The sequence below is a fragment of the Ochotona curzoniae genome, unplaced genomic scaffold (genome assembly GCF_017591425.1).
Source record: "Ochotona curzoniae isolate NIBS_2020 unplaced genomic scaffold, NIBS_Ocur_1.0 contig_2927, whole genome shotgun sequence".
In the NCBI taxonomy this organism is placed as follows: Eukaryota; Metazoa; Chordata; class Mammalia; order Lagomorpha; family Ochotonidae; genus Ochotona; species Ochotona curzoniae.
Window position 1 is genome coordinate 8,018,764 of NW_024465654.1, and position 27,969 is coordinate 8,046,732.

The following is a 27,969-nucleotide window of genomic DNA, read 5'->3' on the forward strand; positions in this document are numbered from 1 at the left end:
GGATTTCTAGCCAAAGATACGGTGTGCTCAGTGCTGGGGACACCTGGCAAGCCTGAAACTGGACATGAGAGAACCAGCACTGAGGTCCCCAACAGCCCATCCTGAGCACACCCTCAGGGCCACTTCCTTTCTGTCCCTGCACCTCTCAGGAACCATCCATTCCAAGGCCTCACCTGAAGGCTGTTCATTCCAAATCCAAACCACCACCCCTTGGACCACGAGTCTAACAGGTCCCCAGGTCAGGGAGTCAGGGGACCTCCTCATAGCTTTGTCACCCACGCCACTTCCCACCTCCACAAGTGGTACCAGTATTTCCAATGATGCAGATAACAGTCTAAAATGCAGTGGGTTTTACTAATACCTACGGCTTGCTCAAAATGTGCTAGCTTGCTACTCACCCAGTGTAATCCTGTGTTGAACATAGCTGAACCCCCACTATTTGCACAGAGCTATGTCAGGCTCTGCATAGGAACTGGGATGAATAGTCCCAGCCCCACGTGGAGACACTACAAATGCCGCAGCAGCAGCACACACATGATCCACATACCCCATGTAAAGCATCTAGCTCACTTGGGACAGCCTGTGAAAAACACCCTGTAGCATCAGAATGTTGGACTTGTCCCCATGTTCAAAGCCTCCTCCTAGCACACACACCAAGAAGGTGCAGCACACACACACACACACACACACACACACACACACACACACTCTGAGTGAACCATGCAGTGACATTCAAAGGTTGAACAGAGAACCTCTCCCACCTGCCTGACTCCTGTTCAAGGACACCCTTGGTCACCTGCTCACCACGACAGTGTGATCACAGGGACACAAAACTGGACAACTTTAAAAATAAATAAATAGATAAAATTTTAAAAATGGGTCACTGAAAAACACCTGAAATGATTTACAAAATATGAATCCTTAAAAATACACTTCACTGCAAACATTTTTATTTCCAGAAAAATATATTAAATACTTCTCTGAATACATTAATCACAAGTTAAACAATAATCACATTAGCTAACCAGCTTATTCCAAAGGCAGTCCTTTTTGGTTTATTTTCTTAAAAAGTAAAACACTTTATTTTCCATAAACTATCCATTAAATTCACAGTGACGCCCACCACAGGACGCTCAGCCTCCATACCTCTTCCTGAGGTCGTCAAGGGGTCGTCCCCCAAGCCCTGCTCCATCCACGTGACTGAGCAATGCACGCACAGCTGGAAAAGAAGGGAAATGCTCCACTTGCCTCTTGTACAGATTAACCACAACACAGCTGAAGGGAGCAACCTGACTCCGGGGTAGAGACGTTCTGTGCCCAAGGCAGCAGCAAGCCCCATGAATGCTGCAGCACAGTCTCTTGCTAGGCAGCCCACCAACCGACCACCGTATTTTCTTCTAGAACAAACTGTCTAATACTCTAAATGGAAAGTTGGCAAAAGGAGCTACAAACCACGCTGGAGATGGCTTTTTGTATTCTATAACGTTACTGACCACGTTCCTGTCCCTGAGTGGAATGGGGGGCAGGGTGGATGGTGAGGAGGGATCCTCACGTAGATGTTCTAAGGCGACAAACACAAGGTTGTGCTAAGATGTAAAAACCAACAAGGACCCCCTGTGCAGGCCCAGCACCTGCTCCTGCTGCTGCGACCTCAGGATCCACCTCCTTGCTCTATTCTCTCCACCCAGCTACCCGTCCTCCCTGGGGCCCTGGCTCAGGTGGACACTCTTCCCCGCCCTCCCTCACCTGACTGACATGGGCACTTCTTTGAGACTGAGCTATAAGAAAACCACCTCTCAGGGAGGAGATGTCTCCTGGCCACTGGCAGCATCCTCCACAGGTTCAAGCTCAGGGCTAAGCTTCCTGTGTCATCTGAATTACCTTCCCTTTTATGAAACATGAGGGACACTCACATCCACACCTTCTAATAGCTTCAAGTTCACTGTGCAGTGGCAGAGAAGGGTAAGTCACTGTCTGCAACCCAACAGGCCATGTGAGGCCCGGTTCAAGCCCTGGCTTCTCCTGCCAGGAAAGCATCAGAAGAGAGCTCAGGCACATGGCCCCAGCCAATAGAATGGGGACCAAATGAATGTCCTGGCTGCCTTGGCCTGGCCCAGCCCTGGCTGTCTCTGCTGTAACAGCAGATGGAAGATCTTCTTTCCTGTTCTCTCCATCTCTCTGCCTCTCTCTGCAACACTTTCAAATAAATATTTAAAATTAAAAAAAATTTTATTGTGCTTAACTGCAACTCTAACTTGATTCTAATTAGCTAATTACAGATACTTTATATGTAGTAAAAAGTGAGTGACTGCTACAATATCTTCCATGAAAGGAAGAACAGATAATGAATAGCCCTGAGAAAGCTCTTTTGTCATAACTTACTCCTTTTCTCTGCTTCTGACATAAACATCACTGCCATCTCAAACCTCTTCAATTCAGAAAGTTTCTGTAAGACTTCAAAGATGAGTGATGGTTTCTCTTTCCTGAAAAGATCCAAGAATTAAAACAAATTATCACAAACAAGTAGCTCACTTAAGTGTATTCACTGACACTGTATTTCTGACCACACATAATTAAGATGTTATTTCCTTTCTTCACAAGATCCTGTCTATGAACAAGGTGATCAAACTCTTAATGAGTAGACCTCACACTGGACCAAGTCGTGAGGAGACTTAACACCCAGACCAGTCACTGAGACTGGTCACCCCACCCAGCGAGATTTCACACCCGCCCAATTCAGTTGGCTCTAACAGCACTCACACTGAACCAGGTCAGTGAAGATTCTCACAGTCAATGAACGTGATGCCCCACCCAAGACGAGCCAGCACTCTCGGCCACCATGGCCATTCAGCCCTCAGTTTGGAGCTCAGCACAGAAGCTTGCTGTACTTCAAACAAACCATTCCCACACACAAACTTTTCTCTAGGAAAAACTTAGCAAGTTATTTGTCATCTCACTTCATTTTCTCTTTTTGCTGTCTGTATCCATCATCTCTGTAACAGTAGAATTTACTAGAAAACTAGTTCTATCATCCACAGGTTACTACTACATCAAGGAGAATAATGCTTCCACCATTGGAAAGGCTATCCCAACATGCCAGTTCAAGTGGCGCATTACTAATCCCAACAGCCAAAACCAGGAACATTTTGAATTCCATGACGTCATAGTAGAAAATTACAGGATAAAACTTTGTTTTGGAGCTGGCATTGTGCCACAGCAAGCAGAGCTACCCCATGTAATGCCAGCATCTCCTATAGGTACCTGTTTTGGTCCAGGCTGTCCTTCTCCCTGCTAACATGCCTGACAGCCATGGAAGACAGCCCAAGTCCTTGAGCCCCTGCACCCACATGGAAGACCTGGAGCAAGCTCCTGACTCCTGGCTCTGGTCTGGCCTTGTCCTGGCCATTTGAACTGTTTGAACAATGAACTTGTAGGTGGAAGATCTCTCTATATGTATCTGTCTCTCTCCTCTCTCTGTGACTCTACATTTTAAATAAATGAAATAAATCTGTAGGGAAAAAAACATCTCTCATGAACAAAATTATTAGAAATAATGCATAGGGCCCGGCGCGATGGCGCAGTGGGAGACCCGGAAGAGGCTCCTGGCTTCAGATCGGCATAGCATCGGCCGTTGCGCTCACTTGGGGAGTGAATCATTGGACGGAAGATCTTCCTCTCTGTCTCTCCTCTCTGTATATCTGCCTTTCCAATAAAAATAAAATAAATCTTTTAAAAAAATAAAAAATTTTTTAAATTTAAAAAAATAAAAAGAAATAATGCATGAAGTTTCCTTGAGGCTACATGTGTAAGATGCACATGACATAGACCTGAATTTTGTGTTTAGAATCAAGCGCCATCTCACCAGATCCGGTCACGTATATACCAACAGTCCCAAGTCCACATGCAATATGTCCGTCCTGAGCACTTCATCTACAGGCATTCAAGCCAGATAACCCCAGAAGTCAACTTACTCAATGTAGAAATCATGCAGAATCCTAATGATCTGGTTGAACACATCTGGTTCCAGGTTCTTCTGAAACAACTTAGGATACAGGGATGGCTCAATTTGCTTGGAAAAAATACAGAAGATATTTCTCACATATTGTCCCATTCTCACAATATGCTAGTCCTCACACATTTTAATTACATAGCTGCTAAGGAGAAAGCTCAAGAATAACCCCACTGAGAGGCACTAGAGTTTCTAAGGCGACAAACACAAGGTTGTGCTAAGATGTAAAAACCAACAAGGACCCCCTGTGCAGGCCCAGCACCTGCTCCTGCTGCTGCGACCTCAGGATCCACCTCCTTGCTCTATTCTCTCCACCCAGCTACCCGTCCTCCCTGGGGCCCTGGCTCAGGTGGACACTCTTCCCCGCCCTCCCTCACCTGACTGACATGGGCACTTCTTTGAGACTGAGCTATAAGAAAACCACCTCTCAGGGAGGATATGTCTCCTGGCCACTGGCAGCATCCTCCACAGGTTCAAACTTAGGGCTAAGCTTCCTGTGTCATCTGCATCATCTTGACTATGCCTCATCCTCCCCTCTATGAGGGCTCCATGTCAGAGTGGCCACCAGGGAGGACACTGGCCCCACCGAGGTACAAGAGCCGGGGCTCTGCGTCAGAGCCACCAGGAACCACTCCACCCCGAGGAAAGACACCACCACCTGAGACAGGGACCTGTGAGCACCTCTGAGAGACAGACTTGAAAATAAAGAACTACACAGAGGAATGTAGCTGAAGTCAACTGTGTAGCACCGTCATTGTAAGGGAGTGCTATTGTGTTCAAACTTGGAAAGACTGCGCTAACCCACTATTTGCTGAATTTGCTAAGATGAGATTCAACCCACTCATATTCAGGAAGTGAACTCGCCGTGCTTCAACTCCCTGCCCCCAACTTGAAGGTGATGACACTTAAGTCAAATGCAGCTCATCTCTGCCTGTTCCCAAAGTGTGCTGAGGTTCGCCAGAGGTCAGGGTGATACACACGTTGGATTAAAAGCGCCTGCACGACCCAACCCCACACGTCCAACATGGCACTGTGACTATGCAGTGATGAAGTAGTCCTGATCTCTTCATGACAGCAGTCTGCTCCTCACCTTCAAGTACTGGTACAGTGCATCTGGACAACTTCTCAGTCTCCTGAAATCAGATTCAAGTTGAAAAGAGTTTGCAGGAACCGGAGGGAGAGCAGTCGTGGCCAAGTGAGGAGGCACTGGTCCCACCTCTGCAGCCGACTTCTCCGAGGGAGGCTGCTGTCCACCTGGCCTCAGCCTGGCCTGTGGGCTGCAACCAGTCACAGGCATCAGTCACTTGGAGATCTCCCATCAATCATGCTGTTACTACTGCACTACTGACTTAGATCATACAGTACTCAATCATCTCAGCTAATAATATGTACACATTATTATTCACACAGATCATGTCCTTACTGGCTAGGCTGGGCATTCTCACCGTGGGGTGATGGGCAAGGCCCCCTTTGGGACACAGCAGGCCCGGGCTGCACCCTGCGCAGCAAGCCTGTCTTCCACAATTCTGAAACCTCATGGTTTCAAGATGCTCCAGAAAGGAAGCAGCGCTTCTGACTTCTAACAGCCTGTCCAGTCACAATCCACCCGTCACTTTATGCAAACCTACTCCTGAAGTTCACAGTCTAAACACCAAAAATGTAGTTACATTTAGTGGCTGGCAATGTAAGAATATATAAGTTTCAAAACCTAAACCCCATTCATCTATGTGTTCAATATTATCCTATATAGTGAAACATTTACATTAAGTTCTAGAAAAGAAAATGAACAAATCCAACTTGTTCAAACCTTCATGAAGTTCCCCACAGTAATTACAAGTGCAGAGAGAACCTGAGCCAGGAAACTCACATAAGGACAGTATTCCTTCCCTCAGCCTGATGACCTCATGTACTGCACCACGTCCACTCACAGGGTACATCCACTCATTACACCACATCCACTCACAGGGTATGTCCACTCACTGCACCACATCCACGCACTACCCCATGCCCACTCACACGGCAGTATGTCCACTCACTGCACCACATCCACGCACTACCCCATGCCCACTCACACGGCAGTATGTCCACTCATTGCACCACATCCACGCACTACCCCATGCCCACTCACACGGCAGTATGTCCACTCATTGCACCACATCCACGCACTACCCCATGCCCACTCACACGGCAGTATGTCCACTCATTGCACCATATCCACGCACTACCCCATGCCCACTCACACGGCAGTATGTCCACTCATTGCACCACATCCACGCACTACCCCATGCCCACTCACACGGCAGTATGTCCACTCATTGCACCATATCCACGCACTACCCCATGCCCACTCACATGGCAGTATGTCCACTCACTGCACCACATCCATGCACTACCCCATGCCCACTCACACGGCAGTATGTCCACTCATTGCACCACATCCACGCACTACCCCATGCCCACTCACACGGCAGTATGTCTACTCACTGCAGGCGCAAGGTGTCACTTGTCTCTTCTATTTTCAACACTTTTGTTCTTGGCATGTCACTGATGGCCAAAGTACCCTCCTGGCTTGAATTATCTTGTGTGGTGCTCGCAGCAGCTTCTGCGCTGGCTAGTTCAGCAGGATCAGTACTTATGGCGGCAGTGGCTGTGCTGTCTACATTTCCAGTTTCTTCAATAACAATGTTCCTGAGTTGTTTCTAAATCAATTAGAGTTGGTTCTTCAATCAGCACACAGAAGAACACAATATGGTGTTGTAGTAGCGGACATACCACTTACAAACGAATCCGACATAGTGTCAATTAGGGCAGAGTCTGTGTAGACACCAGAAGCCACCAGGCACTTGCACAGCACCAAGTGCTAAGGAAATGGGAAGGGCGACCCAGCACCAGGGAAGGCTACACAGACAGCAGCTCAGTGACAAGGGTGGAAGGTGAAGGCTGCTTGTGTGTCATACCCAATAGTCAACACTTGTTCAGATGCAATAAAGCAAAGAAAGACAACCCAAAACAGCCCCACCAGAAAACAGAGCGGCTGACAGAGGGGGAGCATGGGTGCAGCTGTGATGAAAACAACACAGGCTACCATGCCGGGCCTGGCTCCTGACTCTAGCTTTCTACTGGAAGCTGGCAGTGAGGCTCAGGGATTATCCTGGGCCTAACGGGACATCTAGATTGAGTTCAAGGCCGCCCCCTCCCAACCCTAACTTTTCCAGGCATCTTAGAGTGAACCAACACAGAGAATGCTGTGTGACCACCCTCCCTCACTCTTGTTGTCACTCTTGTCGCGCTCGTTTCCTCATTCTCTTAAATCAATTCAAAAAAACAAAACCTAGGGGCCCAGCGGCCTGGTGGCCTAGTGGCTAAAGTCCTCGCCTTGAGCGCGCCAGGATCCCATATGGGCGCTGGTTCTAATCCCAGCTGCTCCACTTTCCATCCAGCTCCCTGCTTGTGGTCTGGGAAAGCAGTCGAGGATGGCCCAAAGCTTCGGGACCCTGCACTCATGTGGGAGACCTGGAAGAGGTTCCTGGATCCTGGCTTCGGATCGGCATAGCATCGGCCACTGCTCACTTGGGGAGTGAATCGTCGGATGGAAGATCTTCCTCTCTGTCTCTCCTCCTCTCTGTATATCTGACTTTCCAATAAATAAATAAATCTTTAAGAAAAAAAAACAAAAACTAATAGCCTTCTCTAAATATATAAAAAGCAGCTCAATAAAACCCCAAGGTTACAGATTGATCAAATGTCTGCAGTATTAATAAGAGATAACCATCAAAGGTTTTCAACTGATTAAATTTCATCTAATGTTCACTTGGATCACTGTAAGCATTTTCAACATTTTCAGCTTATATTCATGTCACTCTCCTATGGAATAAAACATAACATTCTTCATTATCACCACCAGTGCCAGATGCATAGAACTACAGAGGATCTATGCCCCACCAGGGTACAGAAGATAAATAGGTAAGACAGTGCCTTCTTAAATGTAAATATTAACAGCAGCTACAGAAGAACAGAAAATGGAAGTTTGCATTCTCTACTGTGTTTGAAACTTGAAAAGGTTTGTTAATTTATTTGACAGAATTAAAAGAGATGGTCCATCTGCTGGTTTACTCTCCAGATAGCTGCACATGCTTGGCCTGAGCCAGGATGAAGGCAGTAGCCCAAGTGTTTGTATCACGTTTTGCTACCTTCCTAGGCATACCAACAGGCAGCTGAATGCAAACTGGAATTGTCGGTACTCCAAACTGGGTTTGATACGGGATGCTGGCATCACAGGTAGCAACTAAACCCACTCCACCACAATGATGGCCCTGAAATTCAGCTCTGGAAAACAAACAAACAAAAACCTTTTCTCTTTAAACTGCTTGTTACAACTGTGTAGTTAAATTTATATAAAAGCCTTACTCTGAGATATATATTAAATTCAATAATTGGGCCCAGTGTGATGGCTCAATGACTAAATCCTCACCTTGCAAATGCCTGGATCCCATATGGGCACCAGTGTGTGTCCTAGCTGCTCCACTTACTTTCCAGCTCTCTGCTTATAGCTTGGGAAAGCAGTAGGAGATGGCCCAAAGCCTCAGGACCCTGTACCCACTTGGGTGACTCAGAATAAGTTCCTGGCTCCTGACTTCAGATCGGCTCAGCTCTGGCCTTTGCAGTCATTTGAGGAATGTACCAGTGAATGAAGATCTTTCTCTCTGTCCCTTCTGCTTTCAGTAAATCCGATCTGTGTTTCCAATAAAGATAAATCAATCTTTTTTAAAAAATTTAATAGTTAGGGCCCGGCGCGATGGCGCAGTGGTTAAGGTCCTCGCCTTGCATGTCCAGGATCCCATTTATTCTAATCCCGACAGCCCCGCTTCCCATCCAGCTCCCTGCTTCTGGCCTGGGAAAGCAGTCGAGGACGGCCCAAGTTATATCTAAAGAAAAGGCAATTAAGCAGAGACTTTTGCTTTTTAGGGAAGCAAATCAGCAACAGTTTTGTACCCAGATATGGACCTGGATTGGCTATTAGTATAAAAAATGCATAATGATTGCTGATAAACAGTGACATTCACCAGATCAATGTGGTCCTATCTGAGACCAAAACCTGGAGCAGGGATCACACTGGGCACTACCATCAGGATGGCACCCAGAATGCCCCACTCCACCTGGAGGTGCCCAGATGCTCGAGGATGTGGGCCCCTGGCTGAGGCTTAGCTGTCACAGGAATTTGGTCATCACACCCAGTGGAAATGCGTGCTTTCTCTCTGCTTTTCAAATAAAGTGAAAATGAAAAAGTAAAAACTTGGCAAAATTAAACTGAATTTTGTCATTGACAGCAGACATGTAATTGAGGGATCGAAGGGCTGAGAGGAGGCGGTGGAGGGCTGGGGTTACAGTCGCACCGACACTACCACAGAAAGAAAAGATGGAGCAGAAGCTCATGTCACTCCCTTTTTACAAGTTTGACTCAAAAGTATAGGCTCTAATTTTGAAAACTAAGAAAAATTAACAAACAGGAAGGATCAAGTAGAAAGGTGTTTTGACATGCAGAAATAGAAAAACAAGATAAATGAAATAAAATGGAACACTGAACCAACAATCCTGACAAGTTTCCTGCAGTGCCCGCAGAGGGTCCTTGCCCCGTGGGCACACAGGAATCTGGCTTGGTTTCACCTGAGGTCCTGACACCCTCCTCTGTCCCTCAGAGACCAGGAGACCTCACCACCCTGATGGAAGAAGAGGAAACGGACAGTTTCACTAGGAATCACTTTAGCCTTCATGCACATTACTGCCTTTGGGATAAACAAATCTGTGAGTTACTCTCAATCTAAAGGGCTAAGATTTCAGGGGCTCAGGTGAAGCCTCATGGCTCAGGATCAGGGCACCCACAGGTAGACAAAGGGCCTCCTCCTTCACTCTGAGGCTCATGCTGCTAACCTCAACACGGCTCGACGCTCACAAAGTTGCAGAAGCTGCTCCACAGCAGACAGAGCTGACTGCCCCTCTGGCTGTCCCTGCTGCTGTAACCAGGGACTCCACAGCCCTGAGGAAAGCTTTGTGGCTTCCGATGCCATGAGCATGACACAGGGCAGGAATAAAACAAACCGGCACTCACAGAGGCTCCAGGCTGCGGTGGCTTCCCAGCTGGCTTCACCTCGTTCTGCCTCTGTGTGGACTCAAGGAAGACCTCGTCCCACAGCCCTTTCTCAATCAATTCCTGGGAAATCAACACATAATCACAGAGATCAAAACACTCTCAGGTTAATAAAACAAAATGCTTCACTTTCACCTTGTTGTGAAAGAAGCCTTACCTTTTTGATTCTGGAAAGTTCAGTCACCGCTTGCTTATTTCCAGGTTCCAGGAGTAAAACAGTTTCAAAATCTAAAGTGAGAATATGTAAAGAACTGAATCATGTGATGGAGGGGAAGATGTATCAGGTGTCTTCCTCAGAGACCAGCAGGGAAGGGGACAAGGCCTGACGAGCCACGGGCACCTCCGCTGCTCCCCACGGTGTCCAGAGTCCCTTCTGCAGCCCACGTCACATATGACACAAAGGAGGCACCGCTACCCTTGCCATCCTGCCCTTCCTCATGTTTCCCTTCTCAGCTGTAATTCAAATTCCATCAATTTCTGGGGCCAAGTCTGAGGGTGCCCTGGTGAGACCCCTGCAGCAAGCACACTGCTCTGGGCTAGGAGGACCCGGGCCCAGAACACTTCATGCGCTCTGGGCCAAGCCAAGTGCCACCACAAGGGTCTTACCCTGCCTGGCTTCACTCAGCTTTCCTAAAAGGTTCCTTGCTGTTCCTCTTCTGGCAAAAGCTTTGGAGTACGAGCCGTCTAAGGAAATGGCGCATGTGCAGTCTTCTTCAGCCTCTCGGAATCTATTGAACAAAGCAAAATGCAGCTTGCAGAGACTTCATGCTAACTAATTAATAATATTTTTTAGATTTTTTTATTTATTTGAATGGCAGATTTACAGAAAGAGAAGAGACTGATTTTTCATACACTTTCCACTCCATAAACACCAGCCACTGACCAGAGCTGGACCTTGGAGCCAGGAACTCCATCAAGGTCTCCCATGTGTGTGCAGGAGTCCAAGAACTTGAGTCATCCCCTGCTGCTTTCCCAAGCACATTAGCAGAGAGCCGGTTTGGAGCAGCCAGTGTCCATACAGGAAGCTGGCACCATAGGTGGAAGTTTAACCTTCTACATCACTGATTACTGGCCCCATAATTACTCATCTAAAAAGCATATAGGGGCCCAGCTCAATGACTCAATGGCTAAATCCTCATCTTACAAGCACTGCACTTCCATGTGGGTGCCAATTTCTTGCTATTCCATGTCCCATCCAGCTCCCTGCTTGTGGCCTACAAGAGTAGTGGAGAAAAGCCAAAAGCTGTGGGATCCTGCACCTACATGGGAGACCCAGAGGGACTCCCAGCTTTGGACTGGCTTAGCTCCAGTTGTTGCAGCCACTTGGGGAATGAACCAACGGACGGAAGATCTTTGTCTTTCCATAAATCTGATCTGCCTTTCCAGTAAGTAAAGAAAGAAAGAAGTCTTTAAAAAGCATATACAAGTCACACCACATCTGGGTTTGACGAGCAGTTCCAGCTCCTGACTGAGCTTCCTGCTAAGGCAAACCTGGAAGGCAGCAGTAATGGCTGTGTGCCCAGGGTGGTCAGTGCTATGATACAACTTGGAAAGCTACCGCCTGCAGCACCCCACGTGGGCGCTGGTTCATATCCTGGCTGCTCCACTTCTGATCCAGCCTACTGCTACTGCTGGGAAAGCTGCAGACAATGGCCCACACACTTGGGTCCCTGCCTACAGCCTCAGCTGTTGCAACCATCTGGGGAGCAAACCAGTGGATGGAAGAGCCCTCTCTCTCATTCTCTCTGTAACTTTTTTTTTTTAAAGATTTATTTATTTTTTATTGGAAAGGCGGATATACAGAGAGGAGGAGAGACAGAGAGGAAGATCTTTCATCTGATGATTCACTCCCCAAGCAGCCAAAACGGCTGAAGCTGAGTCAATCGGAAGCTAGGATCCAGGAGCTCTTCCGGGTCTCCCATGCAGGTGCAGGGTCCCAAAGCACTGGGCCATCCTCGACTGCTTTCCTAGATCACAAGCAGGGAGCTGGATGGGAAGTGGGTCCGCCGGGATTAGAACCAGCGCCCATGTAGGATTCCGGCACCTGCAATGTGAAAACTTTAACCACTACACTATCGCTTCAGACCCTCTGTAACTCTTTATAAAGAAATAAATCCTTGGGCTCAGCACAAGTAGCTTAATGGCTAAAGTGCTTGCCTTGCATAAGCCAGGATCCTCCATAGGAACCTAGTTAGTATCCTGGCTGCTTCATTTCCCTTCCAACTCCCTGCTTGTGGCCTGGGAAAGCAGCTGAGGATGGCCCAAAGCCTTGGGACTCTGTGCCCGTGTGGGAGACCCAAAAGAAGCTCTTAACTCCAGGCTTTGGAACAGCCCAGCTCTGGCCATTGCGGCCACTTGGAGAGTGAATCAGTGGATGGAAGATCTTTATCTGTCTCTCCTTCACTCTGTAAATCTGACTTTCCAATAAATATAAATAAATTTTTAAAAATATATAAAACATTATGATTCTTTTACTTTAAAGTATATTTTACATAGTGTATCAATGCAATTGTCAACTATCAAGATAAAATTAATATAATAAATTAGATCTCTCCAATGTGACTATGATCTCTCACTTACAAGAGGGTATTATCTTGCCACTAGTGACACCAAAGAACTCAAGCTTTATGATGCCAAGACAATGCACAGTTCCTGGCCGGGACAAGCCAAACTTTTCATTACCTAGAAAGGGCTAACATGACCTTGACTCTGAAAATCAAGAAGAATGTGTCCGTGTTTCATGACACCATAACTGAGGCTAAATACATAACACAAAGTCCCGAATTTCATCCTGGGAGATGCGAAAATGTGGATGAGAAAAAGTGACCATCAAAGTTTCACTAGCTCTAAACGAAATGTTAGCTTTCTTTGTGCAAATATCAGGTAGTAAAAGCAGTTTTAGAAGCACCAAACAACCCATCATGTATCTGTCTACAGTCACATAAGCCACCATGTGTCAGCCTGTGTCTACACTCACCTAGCCCACTGAGTGTCCTGTCTATAGTCACCTAACCCACTGCTTGTCTGCCTGTGACTGCAGCTGTCCAGTTAACTGCTGGCTGCACAGTTCCTCCAGAGTCCATCACCGTGATGTCAAGGACGTAAGGTGTCTTGCACCACACAGCAGACCTTGCCATTTCCTGATCTCCCTTCAAACGCTGCAGTCACAGCCGCTCGCTAATCAACACCTTCTATCCGTGCTGAATATCATCTTAAGGCATCCTTATTCAAACCTTCATTCCACATGCCCTAAAACAATTTTTTAACTTGCCTACATTTTAATTATTGCTTGTATTTTGTAGTGTTAGAGGAAAAACAAGCATATGTCAATACCAGTTAACATGCCATTTACAGCACATTTTCATCTTAAAACAGCATTAAGCTATAACGGATACTCACTTCCGTATCTTCAGGTAAGCCATTGCCCTGTTGGCAGGGAGAAGGGCATTGGTGCTGTCGGCTGCCATTCCTTGGGTATAGCATTCAATAGCCTTTTCATATCTCCCCTCTTTGAAAAATATATTCCCCTATACATATTAAAGCATAGCATGGAAAGGAATAAAAAAAAAATTAAATGAATTCAAATCTTCAACACTCCAAGGGCATCCATCAGAATCAGACGGCAAGTCAAGCACACAGCGCAGCCCGGGAGACGGGGCTTAGAACGTGCGAGTTCAGGTTACTGCACGTTCTCTCCAGTGCAAACTACTCTCCTGATCATAGCTCTCAATATTATACATTTCATAAAGGCTCAGTTAATACACATCAATAGTTTCACTAGAAGCTGCACACAAGCATTTCACAACTCAAATAACTTTTGTGAAGAACACAGTAAAGCACTACAAAGCACTCCCAGCCCCTTCAGTTACACCCAACACCTAAATGTAGAATAAATTTAACTACTAGACTTCATAGCTCACATTGCATTTTTACGTCATTAAAATTAGTCACATATCACAACCAAAATTCCTTAAGGATTTAATAAGCCGTTCTCTGTGAGCTCAAGAAGTGTTATAGACATGTTAAATTCAACCTAAGGAGGATCTGTAAAGGAACTTCCATCAGAAGCGGTGCAGTGTGAGTTCATGAGAAAGTACACTGAAGAAAAAACTGTAATTTACTTGTGTTAAACTCATTCTATATCAAAAATCTGCCAACACTATTCTATAATTTACTCGTGTGTTAAAAATCATTTCTCTATCAAACATATGCAAAAATCTGCCAACACTATTCTGTTTCCCAAACTTAAATGTCTCCATAATTATGTAATTTCTTAGAAACCCACTGGGTCCAGCACGATGACCTAGTGGTTAAAGACCTCACCTCAAATGTGCCAGGATCCCATATGGGCACTGGTTCTAATCCCGGCGGACCCACTTCCCATCCAGCTCCCTGCTTGTGGCCTGGGAAAGCAGTCGAGGACGGCCTAAAGCCTTGGGACCCTGCACCCGCATGGGAGACCTGGAACAGGCTTCTGGCTCCTTGCTTTGGATTGGCTCAGTTCAAGCTGTTACGGCCGCTTAGGGAGCAAATCAGCGAATGAAGATCTTCCTCTCTGTCTCGCCTCTTCTCTATAAATCTGACTATCCAATAAAAATAAATCTTTGTAAAAACAAATCCATGTGGGCCCGGCGCGGTGGCCTAGCAGCTAAAGTCCTCACCTTGAACGCGCCAGGATCCCATATGGGCACCGGTTCTAATCCCGGCGGACCCACTTCCCATCCAGCTCCCTGCTTGTGGCCTGGGAAGGCAGTCGAGGATGGCCCAAGGCTTTGGGACCCTGCACCCGCGTGGGAGACTTGGAAGAAGTTACTGGGTCCTGGCTTCGGATCGGCATCGGCCGTTGCGCTCACTTGGGGAGTGAATCATCGGATGGAAGATCTTCCTCTCTGTCTCTCCTCTTCTCTGTATATCTGACTTTCCAATAAATAAATGAATAAATCTTAAAAAAAAAAATCCACGTGACAGGCCCGGCATGACAGCCTAGTGGCTAAATCTTCTCCCTGCATGCACTGGGATCCCTTGTGGGCACTAGTGGCGGCTCTACTTTCCATCTAGTTCCCTGCTTATGACCTGGAAAAGCAGTAGAGGATAGCTCAAAGCCTAGGGCCTGCAAACATGTACAAGACCTGAAAAAGCTCCTGCTCCGGACTGGCTCAGCTCCAGCCATCACAGCCCCTTGGGGAGTGAACCAGTGGATGGAGGGTCTTTGTCTCTCCTTCTCTCTGCATGTCTACCTTTAGAAAAAATAAAAAAATAAAAAGCCCGGCGCCATAGCCTAGCAGTTAAAGGCCTTGCCTTGATTACGCCAGGATCCCATATTGGCGCTGGTTCTAATCCCAGCAGTTCCATTCCCATCCAGCTCCCTGCTTGTGGCCTGGGAGAGCAGCTGAGGACGGCCCAAAGCCTTAGGACCCTGCATCCGCTTGGGAAACCCGGAAGAGCTGCAGGCTCCTGGCTCCAGATCGGTGCAGCTCGGCCATTGCAGTTACTTGGGGAGTGAACCATCGGATGGAAGATCTTCCTCTCTGACTCTCCTCTCTCTTTCTCTCTCTATATATATCTGATTTTGCAATCAAAATAAATACATCTTGAAAAAAATAAATAAAAAGAAATCCATGACAGGTTCCTGATTACTCAAATGCTGAGTTAGCTGGCTTCAAAGGTCTCCATGAATTTCACTTCCAGCTGCTACTGAAGAACAGGATGTGAGAGAGTGCAGACACCTCACAGCCACCGAGCAGACAGCAGAGCAGCACTGTCGAGAGCCCGAGGATTACCAGGTCCTTCTGCGCCAGGGCCTGCTGCCGCTTCCGTTCTTCCGTGGCTGCTCCTTCTCCCTCGGGGGGCCTCTTCTCCATGGCGACTCCAGCAGGCTGTGAGCTCCCTTCAGACTGAAAGGTCTAATAAACAAGCAGGATCAGCTCAGGGTCTTCATGCTACACTGCCTCAACTCACAAAATCATCTAGTAAAACTACAATTAAAATCTTATCATCTGTGTACCAAAAAATCAGTGCACAAACTCAGCAGAAAGCTCTACTTTGTCAAATAAAGTATTTTACATAATAACTACAGCTTACCTGATTAATCTTCCTCAGTTCATTTGTTGCTTCAAAGTGACCTGGTTCCAATTCTAACACTTTCTCATAATCTAAGTAAAACAGAAAAGAATTTCTGAAAGATATTCAGAAACCTAAGTGTATCACTGAGCCAACAGAACTGTACTCCTTATTAAATCCTGCATAATCACAAAATGATCACTTTTATGTGCAACTGACAGGCAGCTGTCCTACAGCAAGAGGAGGTGGGGGAGGTCCACCACCAGGCCTCTCCCAGGACAGACCAAACCCTAGGACAAGCTTCCCCCCAGTCCCGCAGAAGACATCTGCCATTTTGAGCCACACCTACTAAAATCACAAAGCAGCACAGCACAGCCAAATATCAGCTTTTGGCACACATTCTGATTCATGCTACGCGATCTATTTTATGAAACGAGAGGAGTCACAATAAACACAATCAGGAGTTCTGCTTAGGCTGCCTTACAGCAGTGACACGACCTTTTATTACAAGACACTGGCCCTACACGGCACAGGGTTGAGATGAAGTAGAATCAGCCTTGCCCTCAACATGCTTGGGTTCAACCAACGGTGCCAGTCCTGGGTCCCTGCCCCCAGTGCGACACCTGCACGAGTTCCCAGTCCTGGGTCCCTGCTCCCAGTGCCGACACCTGCACGAGTTCCCAGTCCTGGGTCCCTGCTCCCAGTGCCGACACCTGCACGAGTTCCCAGTCCTGGGTCTCTGCTCCCAGTGCCGACACCTGCACGAGTTCCCAGTCCTGGGTCCCTGCTCCCAGTGCCGACACCTGCACGAGTTCCCAGTCCTGGGTCCCTGCTCCCAGTGCCGACACCTGCACGAGTTCCCAGTCCTGGGTCCCTGCTCCCAGTGCCGACACCTGCACGAGTTCCCAGTCCTGGGTCCCTGCTCCCAGTGCCGACACCTGCACGAGTTCCCAGTCCTGGGTCCCTGCTCCCAGTGCCGACACCTGCACAAGTTCCCAGTCCTGGGTCCCTGCCCCCAGTGCCGACACCTGCACGAGTTCCCAGTCCTGGGTCCCTGCCCTCTGTGCCAACAGCTGCATGAGTTCCCAGCCCCAGAGTTAGCTCTGGCCCAGCACCATCTGTCACAAGCCATAGATGGAGGAGATGCCTCTTCCTCTCTGCATCTTAAATGAATTGAATTAAACTGAAAACAAAACAAAAAATTCAGAGCTGAATTTCCATTAGCAATATAACATCTATTGTTAAACCATCAAGATATTTTCACACTGTAAAACTAAGCCCTGTTACGCAGAGCTCTCTGAAGGCTGCCCTGAGATCACTTAGTTTTCCACAATCATCACTAAAGCTGCTCAGGATCTTTCAGGTAAAGATGATCTGAACACAGTAATACCTGCTTTGGCACCCTCCATGTTCTGCAAAGCAGCCCGAGCAGCAGCCCGTCTGGCATACGCCTTTGTGTAGTTTCGATTTAAGGCAATTGCTAAATTACAATCAGACTCAGCAACAGCAAACCTGCAATTAAAAATCGAAGCAAACCAAATTTATCAAAACTTATTATTTAAAACCAAAGCTGCAAAATGTGTTTCTGACTTGTGACACCCTCAAAAGATTTCCCAAATGAAGGTGTGTCCACTTCCCTTATTAAATGAAGCCTGTAAAGCCAGCACTTTTTGGTTTTTCCTGAAAGGGCAGATTTACAGAGAGGAGAGAAAGGGAGAACTCTCTCCCACTCATTGATTGACTTCCTACGGCTACAACAGTCAGAGCTGGGCCAGTCTGCTGCCAGGAGTCGGGAGATTTTTCCGGGTCTCTCAGTGAGTGCAACATGCCAAGGCCTTGAGTTCATCCTGCACTGCTTTCCCAGGCCAAAAGCAGAAAGCTGAATTGGAAATGGAGCAGCCAAGACATGAACTTGGTATACTGTTACTGCAGGTGGAGGCTTAACTACTATACCACAGTGCCAAGCCCCTCAAGCTATAAGTCATGATTATGGTAGGCTAGCAGCCTTCCTTTTCATGCAAGGATTAAGAAGGACCTTCTCAGTACCATAAGTCTTCACCAATGCAATCTCACTGGAAAAAAAAATAGTTAAAAAAATGGAAACAAATAAGACTCACATTCTCAGAAGCATTGTGGGCTATGCAGAAAACTAAGAAAAAAAAAATCAAGAGACAGGCCTAAAAAACAATGAAGTTTGGCAAAGTGACTGATGTTCTACAGGCCAACAAAGAACTCATACAGGCTCAAACAGAAAGTGACATACTGACAAAGACTCTGAGGAAGATGAAGGTGGGAACTTCTCCCACAAACCCACACTGAGACACAAGACAACAGACAAGTTCAGCACAACTCAAGTCCAAATCTTGATGGGGTATTTAAAGGAATTAGCAAGGAGGAATTTCCACTGATGAGGTAAACACCCAGGACATTCCCCAAGAGCAGCAAGGGAGGGAGCATGCGCTGCCCCAAATTTAAAATAAATAAATAAAAGGTGTTGAACTTTATCAATACCTGGAGAAATGTAAATGGACACCCAGCCCCGAGACAGACAGACAGACACACACACACACAGACACACACACACACACACACACACACACACACACACACACACAGAATGCTCCAGCATCACTGCCTGAAGTAAGAAAAAAAGGGCGGGGAAAGAGGAGAAGGAGCAAGAAGCCACCCAGTGAGTCACAACAGCAGAACAAGACAACGAAAATAGAACCCACAGCCAATGAGTCCTGCACTAGTATTCAGAGAAACGGGCATGCCTCAAGGGCCACAGAGCACAACAGGTGTAAAGCTCAGTGAGACAGCAACGTCCGGGATACGTTATGTAGGAGACACATGTGAGGATCCTTCCTGTACTCAGATGGTCACTGTGCTGCAGTGGGCACTGGGACAGTGAGTTAAGCTGTCCCTTGGAATGCCACACTCCATGTCAGATGCACCTGGGAGTGTAACGAAGTCGAAGTCTTGGTACTTGGGTTGCTGACTTTCACTGCCAAGAGAGCGCCAGAGCACCCCCACTCCTATCTTCAGCCTGGAAGACCTGGCTGTGGCCGGCACCAGCAAACAGATCTCTCCTTCTAAATCAGTCTTCAAAAAGCAAAAACAGATGGTAAACTAGAAGGCAGGCCTGGGACAGGTATGTCAAAGAGCATCACAGTAGCTTCAAAACCAACATTCTTCCTAATTCATCCTGAGGAATCTTCCAAACTTCATGGAAAGTGTATGCTATGAAGAAACTGCATGTGGATTTCAGTTTTTGCAACCGACTATCCCATCTTGCATGAACTCATGAAGTTTAGGTATCAAATACTACACGATGCACACATTCCCCTAGCTTGTGAAGATATCAGTAGCATAAAGCATGCCACTTCAACAGTCAAGCCTCAGATGCCACCATCGTCTGTATTCCCAAACAGGCCCCACAGTGACAAGGCCCTCTTGTCAGCATTCACCTTTTCAAGAGTTCCTGACAGCTCAGTCACGTGAGCGTAACACTACACTGATGTCTTCAACATTAAATACGCACTTAAAGAGTCAGTCTGACTTAAGGTAAACGCTGACAAATTTTTATATTGTCTTGATTATATTGTATTTTCATAAATTTATTTATTTGGCAGACAGGCAATTCAAGAATTAGACAGAGAAGACTTTGCTCTCATCAAGTGGTTGACTCGTCAAATGCCTATGACAGCCAGGGTCCTGCCCTAGTATTCAGAAAGCGAGTGTGGCCAAGAGCTGGGACTCAATGCAGGCTTTCCAAGCGCACAGTAAGAGCCCAGCCACATGCCCATGGCCTACAGCAGCAGAAAGCTGGAACTGGGAGCTAGAATCAGGATCTTAATCACTAGGCCAAGCATTCATCCCTGGAAAACAGCTTACATTTACCAGGATGGGGCCCAGCACAGTGGCCTATTAGCTAAAATCCTCGCCTTAAATGTGCCAGGATCCCATATGGGTGCCGGTTCTAATCCCATTGGCTCTGCTTCCCATCCAGCTCCCTGCCTCTGACCTGGAAAAGCAGTCGAGGACAGCCCAAAGCCTTAGAACCCTGCATCCGCATGGAAGACATGGAAAAAGTTCCTGGCTCCTGGCTTTGGATTGGCAGAGCACCTGCCGTTGTGGTCACTTGAGCAGTAAATCATCGGACAGAGGATCTCCCTGTATCTCTCCTCTCTGCATATCTGACTTTGCAATAAAAATAAATAAATTTTTTAAAAATTACCAGAATGAAAATGAACTAGATTACATAGTAAATAAAAAGCTTTCAAAGTAATGGAAGAAAATTCACTGCCATGCATTTTATTCCACAAACTTTCCTTCCGTGGCCTGGGTCTGAGGACTCCTGAGTAAAGTGAGGGATGGGGCACAGCTTGGGCACTGAGGTCCACAGTGGGGGGCAGGCACTACAGTACAGCAGGTAAAGCAGCCATCCCAGGCAGCGCCAATATGGGTGCTGCCTCAAGTCCTGGCTGTTCCACTTCCCATCCAGTTCCCAACTAATGGCCTGGGATAGCAGCAGATGGCCCAAGTGCTTGGGTCCCTGCATCCCGTGTCAGAGACTTCAGAAGACGCTCCTGGCCTTGAACTGGCCCAGTTCCAACTACTGAGGCCATTTGGGGAGTGGACCAGCATATGGAAGATTTCTCTCAGTCTCTCTCTCTCTCGCTTTCAACATAAAGACTTAAAAAAAAAAAAAAGGTTCACAATTGCAAAGGTAATTTCACGAAAGGGAATAGCTAGAAAAAGTTGAATAGAAATGCAACATGTCCATCTGTTCCAGATATTTTACTATGAAAGAGCCAAGTCAAGCCCCACAGCTACAGCAGCAGATGCTGAGTCGGCCCACAGCCACAGCAGCCACCTGCTGGCAATGTCTTACTTTTTCAGCCTGAGGTGCGCTGATGCTCTGTTCGTCGGTAACACAGGATTGTACGGGTCAGCATCCATGCCTTTCGTGTAGCATTCAATTGCCTCATCATATTTTCCTTGCTTGAAGTATTTATTTCCCTGAAAGAAAATCAAAACGGTCTTTTCAATAATGTTTATATATTTTCATCTACTCAAATCAGCACTAACTAGCAGTAACAGGAGACATGGAAAGCCCAAGCAGCAGCTGAGCCCACCTGGCCACAATGTCTGCCCTTCACAGACCTTTGCTGTACATCATTCTGTGGTTGGCAGCCAAAAGCCCTGGCAGAAAAACAAGTAAAACACATCGAGAGGAGGTTTGACCTGAAGAGAGCTAAGCCTTCTAAAAAGCAACGGAACAGATCTGCCTCACCATGTGCAATGTTCCAGGATTCCCAGAGACTGTCTGAGACAAAAACGACAGCACCCCACGAGAGATGGGCAGGGTGGGGTGGAGCACAGCACATATACCTGAGGCTCCTGGTAGGAGAGTGCAGCACCCACACTGAGAGCCATGCACTGGCCATCTGTGAAGTCCCTCAGGACTCCAGGACCAGGGCCAGTACTGTGAATACAATAAGCCAGGGACAGTGCCACAGTGCCCGGAGATTCAATTATACTCTTAGTCACCTCACAGCGTGGACGGTAGAGAAACAGGAAGGTCAGGAACTGCTCAGACCTGAGCCTAGCCTGCCTGCCTCTGGAATGGACATCCTGATGATGTGGCAAGACAGTTTAGGACTGGGTGGCTATATCCTCACGTGCTTATCAAGAGACTAGGACTCTGCAAGTGCAGTGAAACAAAGACCTGGGCCCGGCGCGATGGCGCAGTGGTTAAGGTCCTCGCCTTGCACACCCGGGATCCCATATGGGCACAGGTTCTAATCCCGGCGGCCCCGCTTCCCATCCAGCTCCCTGCCTGTGGCCCGGGAAAGCAGTCGAGGACGGCCCAAAGCTTTGGGACCCTGCATCCGCGTGGGAGACCCGGAAGAGGCTCCTGGCTTTGGATTGGCTCTGCTCTGGCCGTTGCGGCCGCCTGGGGAATGAATCATTGGATGGAAGATCTTCCTCTCTGTCTCTCCTCTCTGTATATCCGCCTTGCCAATAAAAATAAAATAAAATCTAAAAAAAGAAAGAAAGAAACGGAGACCTCACTAACCAGCCTGCAAGCTTAGGTGTCTAATGGGGAGTTTCAGCCACTAACAACCCGGCACACGGCCCCTCCTGGCTCCACACTGGCAGGGCACTATGACTATAGGTCCCTTCTCTGGGATGGATTCCTCTAGCGAGCTTACCTCATGTCCCATCTGCCTCCCTCTTCCCTGTCCTGGCTGTGGAGTCTAACCCACTGTAGTACCTTGTCCTTCAGAGCAAGAGCCTTCTGTGAGTCCACGCGAATCCCGTCTTCCTCCGACTCAGACTCCTGAGACCCAGAACCATGGGTGCTGTCCTCCTTGTCCAGCTCCTCGAGGATGCTGTCCTGAAGCCATGGGCAAGGAGCGCACAAAGTGATTCGACCAGCAGGACAGGAACTTAAACAACTATAGTTTATAGACCTACAGGCCACTATATCTTGAGGGGCCCGCACTATAGCACAGCAGGTAAAGAGGTGCCCGGGACGCCAGTTCCCCGTACAGGCACCAGCTTGTGTCTTGGCTGCTATAGTTTCCACCCAGGTCCCAGCTAATGGGGCTTGGAAAGCAGTGCAAGATGGCTTAAGTGCTTGGTCCCTGCACCCATGTGACAAAGCTCCTGACTCCTGGCTCAAGACTTTCCTCTGGCCTAACTCTGGCCACTGTGGCCATGTGGGGAATGAACCAGAGGATGAAAGAGTGGTTGCTCTCTCTAATGTTGCCTTTCAAATAAATAACTCTTAAAAAAAAAAAATCACACTCGGAGGAAAATGTAAATGACTTGAAGACTCTGACTCCGAGCCAGAGCAGGCTGCATCACTCTCTCCCCACCTGTGGGCAGTGGGGTGCTGAGGCTTCATACCACAAGTCCCACCCCAGAGCACCCCAGCACCAAGCCCTACGGCTCACAGCCTCACCGCCCAGGGGCAGTGGCAGTGACTGACACTCTCCACAAGGAGACCAAAATGGAATCCAGCCGATTCCTGTGTGTCCAACTCAGGAACCCAGGTGGTGTGGCGACCATAGACCCAAGACCACAGCTGCTGACCACAAAAAGCTTCTCACTTCAGTCTCCAGAGCCTAACTCTCTGACTACAAGCCTCTTTCAGGGTAACAAGTAACTCATAGAAGCCATGGGTGTCTAAGATCATATGCTGTCAAACATACTGAAAGCTCAGGCCAGCACTGAGGCACAGTTGGTTAACCCGCTGCTATAGCAACAGCATCCCATACGGAAGTACTGGTTCAAGTACCAGCTGATGTCCTTTCATACCATCTCCCTGCAAATGCACCTGGGAAAGCAGCAGAAGATGGCCCGAGGGGTCAGCACAGTGACCTAGCGGCTAAAGTTCTTGACTTGAACACATAGGGATCCTTTATGGGCACAGGTTCTAATCCTGGAGGCCCCGCTTCCCATCCAGCTCCCTGCTTGTGGCCTGGAAAAGCAGTCAAGGATGGCCCAAAGCCATGGGACCCTGCACCCATGTGGGAGAGCCGGAAGAGCTCCTGGCTCCTGGCTTCGGATCAGGGAAGCACTGGCTGTTGCAGTCACTTAGGGAGTGAATCATCAGATGGAAGATCTTCCTCTCTGTAAATCCGCCTTTCCAATAAAGATAAATAAATCTTAAAAAAAAAAAAAAAGAACAAAAAAAGATGGCCCGAGTGCTTGGGCCCCTGCACCCACTGGGGTGGGTGCTGACTCACCCACTGGGGTGGGACCCTGAGGGAGTGCTGGACTCCTGGCTCTTGGCTAGACCTACAGAGAGCGAGCTCGATCTTTCTCTTTGCTTATCTCTGTCACCCTGACTAGCCAATAAATCAATCTTAAAAAAGGAAAAAAAAAAAAAAAGAGAGAGAGAGAGAACACTTTTCAGGATGATATATTTTTAAACACCACTTTCCTTTTTATGGGCACACAGTAAGTACACACAAGCAGCGGACGTGCTGTGACATGTCAGCACACACACACACACACTCCAGGACAGCTGGGCAGGTGTATCAGCAGTGAGAGGACAACTGCAGACAATGCTCAGCCTGAGCAAGTGACAGAGCACTGACCACGGGGCCACAGGTGTCCCAACACAGCTGCTGGACAGCAGCCATGGCCAGAGCTCAGACAGACGGGCCTGTTCGCCCGACCACTTAGCCCAGCCCAGCATCAGCACAAGCACATTCTCTTGGCAATCACTCCACAGGTATCCCTGAGGTAACTGGGGATGGACAGCAGGGGCCCTCCAAGGTAGAGGACAGCCTGTCTCTGGGGATGAACAGCAGGGAGCCCTTCCAGGAAGAGGACACACCTGGTTCTGGAAGCAATACCCATGGTCCACGTCACCATGTGACAGAATAGATGCACCTCTTGACACACAGTCCCAACCCTCACTCCTGTCCTGTGTCAGAAGCAAGATGCAGCCCTGAAGAGACTACGGAACAGATCCAGCCCTCAGGGACCCCTTCTGTAAAAAGAGAGGAACCCACCCTGACCGCGCGCTGTCCCACCACCAGGAAACATTGCCTCCTCTGCTGCCTCACTGAGAGCAAACTCAGCAGGATGAAACAGTGCATATATAACAGGGAGGCTGTAAAACATTCCCCCAATTCTTCAAACTCCAAGAAATTCCTATCCAAGAGCTGAGACAGGAAGGGCACCAACTCACCACGTCCAGCTTGGCCCATGCCTCATAATCATAAGATTTTATCCTGTTTTTTGTGTTTTCTTCTTTAATTCTTTTGGAAGATTCTTTAGTTTTCACTTTCTTCTTTCTTCTAAAATTCCCATTTCGAATAGGAGGCAAATTCTAGGAGAAAAAGGTATGTGGTTTTCACCACTCTGCTCTATTTTTTGTATAACTAATGATGTTTAAAATTGTCACCAATTTATATTTTTAAGAAGCAATTTTTAACTTAACACCTAAGAATATAAATTTATCATCTGCCATTATAATAATTGCAGCTTAAAAAAAATGTCTATAAGAGGCTAGTACTTTGGTGCAGTGGGTTACGCAGTGGCGCCAGTTCAAGTCCCTGCTGCTCCACTTGGGAAAGCAGAGAAGGAAGCCCCAAGTGCTTGGGCCCCTGCACGCACTCAGGAGACCCAGAAGGAGTTCCTGGCTCCTGGCTTCAGCTCAGCCCAGCCTCAGCCTTCACAATCATTTGGAGAGGGAATCCACAAATGGAAGATACCACTCACACTCTACCTAACTGCCTTACAAATAAATCAATTAATTAAAAAGGAAAAATGTTGAATACTGTTTGTTCATAAGAAAATATTGTTGGGCCCGGCGGTATGGCCTAGTGGCTAAAGTCCTCGCCTTGAACGTGTCAGTATCCCATATGAGCACCAGTTCTAATCCCGGCAGCTCCACTTCCCATCCAGCTCCCTGCCTCTGACCTGGGAGTGTAGTCGAGGACGACCCAAAGCTTTGGGGCCCTGTACCCCCAAAAGGAGACCTGGAGGAAGTTCCTGCTTCCCAGCTTCGGATCAGCACAGCATTGACCATTGCAGTCACTTGGGGAATGAATCATCGGATGGAAGATCTTCCTCTCTGTCTCTCCTCTCTGTATATCTGACTTTGTAATAAAAAAAAAAAAAAAGACAGTATCTTACCAAATTTATAAACTTGGGATGGGTGGGAATTTGGGTGGGGCTTTTCCCTTTGTTTCTCCCCTGACCCCAGATACAGGGAAAAAATTATAATATTAGTGTGGAAACAATGGTATTACCCACTTTCACGCTGTAGCCCTTGACCCTTTGTACCCTAATCAACTAAGTAAGATTATTAAAAACAATTAAAAAAAGAAAGAAAATATTGTCTAGAAATTCAACCTGCAACTTCAATTTGCAATCCTAAATTCAAACCTCAAAAACGACCTAACCCTCATACGAAGATGCCTGAGCACAAGGTAAGGTGACTTCCCACTCGACGTCTCCTCGGCTGGGGCGAGGTCTGCGTGGCAGGGCAGAGGCCTGAATGGCATAGTGGGGCAGCTGGACGCTGCTTCCTGCCGTCCCCAATGCCAAGAGGCAAGCAGCAGGGACAGCCCCTCCACCTGGGCAACCTCAGCTCCAGACCTGGCCCCATTCTGCCTGCACGGAGTAAGTGTGTGCACACAAGCTCTCTCTAGTAAGTAAATACTTTACAAGGCAAAAAGGTATTTTCTACAAAAAATCTGAAATATAAAATTTTTAAATGTTCATAGAAATGTAATTAAAAGATAAGCTTATTTTGGGATAAAACAAATTTGAACTTCATACACACAAGGGGTGTTCAAAAAGTTCATGTAAAATGCGTATTACACAAATACTATGTATGGATTCTAAAATAACCTGACCCTGTAATTTCATTTTCCTCTGAACTTCCTGAAGTACTCATCTACGCAAACATCTAAACACATGCCCTACGTATTACATGATGTATCAGTTTACCTTTAAACACAACCACAAAGCCATCCTTTCAGCCAGATCATAGTACTGTCAGCACAATTATCACAAAGACCAACTCAGAAGGAGACTCTCCCAACTCTGACGTTCTCACACCGTCCCTTGCATCACTTACCTCTTCAGGAACACCACTCTGCCTTTGGAGTTCCAAATCCTTCTGCCTGATGTCTTTTTCCCAGTTCTCTAAATCCCTCACAAAGTCTTGTAGCTCTTCTGCATTTTGTTTCACCTGCAGCTGTAATTCCAAGGCTTTACTTGATGTCATTTTGACCTACAGGTTGTGAACAACCCATTCCCAATGAGAAAGGGGTTACAGACAATCCTCAACTGGCAAAGAAGCCATGCTCTCCCAAACCCAACATAAAATGAAGACACCGTAAGTTCAAAATGTGCATGATGCCCCAAGCCCACTCCATCCCGTAGCTCAGAGCACCGCATGCCCTACAGATGCTGGGTCCCCCCGCATGTCCCACCAGCACCCAGCACTGTGTGGTCAGAGCAGGGAGCCGGCCCAGAAAACACTAGGTGCAGTTCCCACCGAGATGTGCTCAGCCGCCAGCCACGGCATCCACGAGTGGCCCCAGGGCAGCCAGCTGCTGCCCACCAGAGCCAGTGCGGGCATCTGACTTCCTGCTCTACTCCTTCCGGCAGGTGTAGGTCACACAAGGCCTGAGGCAGCAGAGGGGAAAGGCAAACCCTCGCAACTACTCGCTCTGCAGGCAGCATGGGGCAACTCCAGCAAGGCCGGTAACAAGTCCCTTCTCTCCTGGCCACACACTAGCGCAGTCGGGCTGCTTGTCCAGGCAGAGCCAGGGGCTGCTGCAGGATGAGGGGTCACGGGCCACGAGACCCACCCCTATCCTGACTCGTAAAGGTGACAGAAAAGGACCAAGTAACCAATCCGAGCAAGGACTCGGGAGCCTGGTCAGATGAGCGACACCAGCAAACAACTCCAAAAGGGCACGTGGGTGGACATTCTGTCCAGCCAAGGCCACCCCGAGCCAGGTAGAGCCTGGGATCTGAACCCGTGGTGCCCGCGGGGCGCAGAGTCCCCAGGGAGAGCCAGGCGGACCAGTCCCTCTTGGAAGCCAGAGGCGGCTCTCCATACACCACGGGCCGGGGCCGGGGTCACCCCACACCCTCTCCAGGGTAACGAAGGCTCGGGCAAAGACCTGCTCAGCCGCTCAGCTGCTCTGCCGCGCTCACCTCACCGCAGCGCGTCGCACACACTTGCGTCACACACAACGCGTCGCAGTCG

The 27,969-nt window shown here is 47.9% G+C and overlaps 1 protein-coding gene across 2 annotated transcripts; it reads right to left on the reverse strand.

Moving 5' to 3' along the window:
* Positions 1-916: 916 nt before the first annotated feature.
* RPAP3 (RNA polymerase II associated protein 3) lies at positions 917-27,453 on the reverse strand. Of its 2 annotated transcripts, XM_040978941.1 has the most exons (17): positions 27,250-27,453; positions 26,827-26,982; positions 24,928-25,068; positions 22,495-22,617; positions 21,109-21,236; positions 17,605-17,726; positions 16,236-16,306; positions 15,935-16,057; positions 13,554-13,681; positions 10,761-10,882; positions 10,312-10,382; positions 10,116-10,217; positions 6,494-6,708; positions 5,100-5,286; positions 3,972-4,069; positions 2,383-2,483; positions 917-1,219 (listed from the first exon to the last, which is right to left on the reverse strand). In XM_040978941.1, the coding sequence occupies exons 1-17, from the start codon at positions 27,331-27,333 to the stop codon at positions 1,134-1,136; spliced, it is 2,058 nt and encodes a 685-aa protein (XP_040834875.1). In that variant the 5' UTR covers positions 27,334-27,453; the 3' UTR covers positions 917-1,133. The 2 variants fall into 2 exon arrangements, with proteins under 2 accessions (XP_040834875.1, XP_040834876.1); XM_040978942.1 differs by lacking the exon at positions 22,495-22,617.
* Between the last annotated feature and the right edge of the window lie 516 nt (positions 27,454-27,969).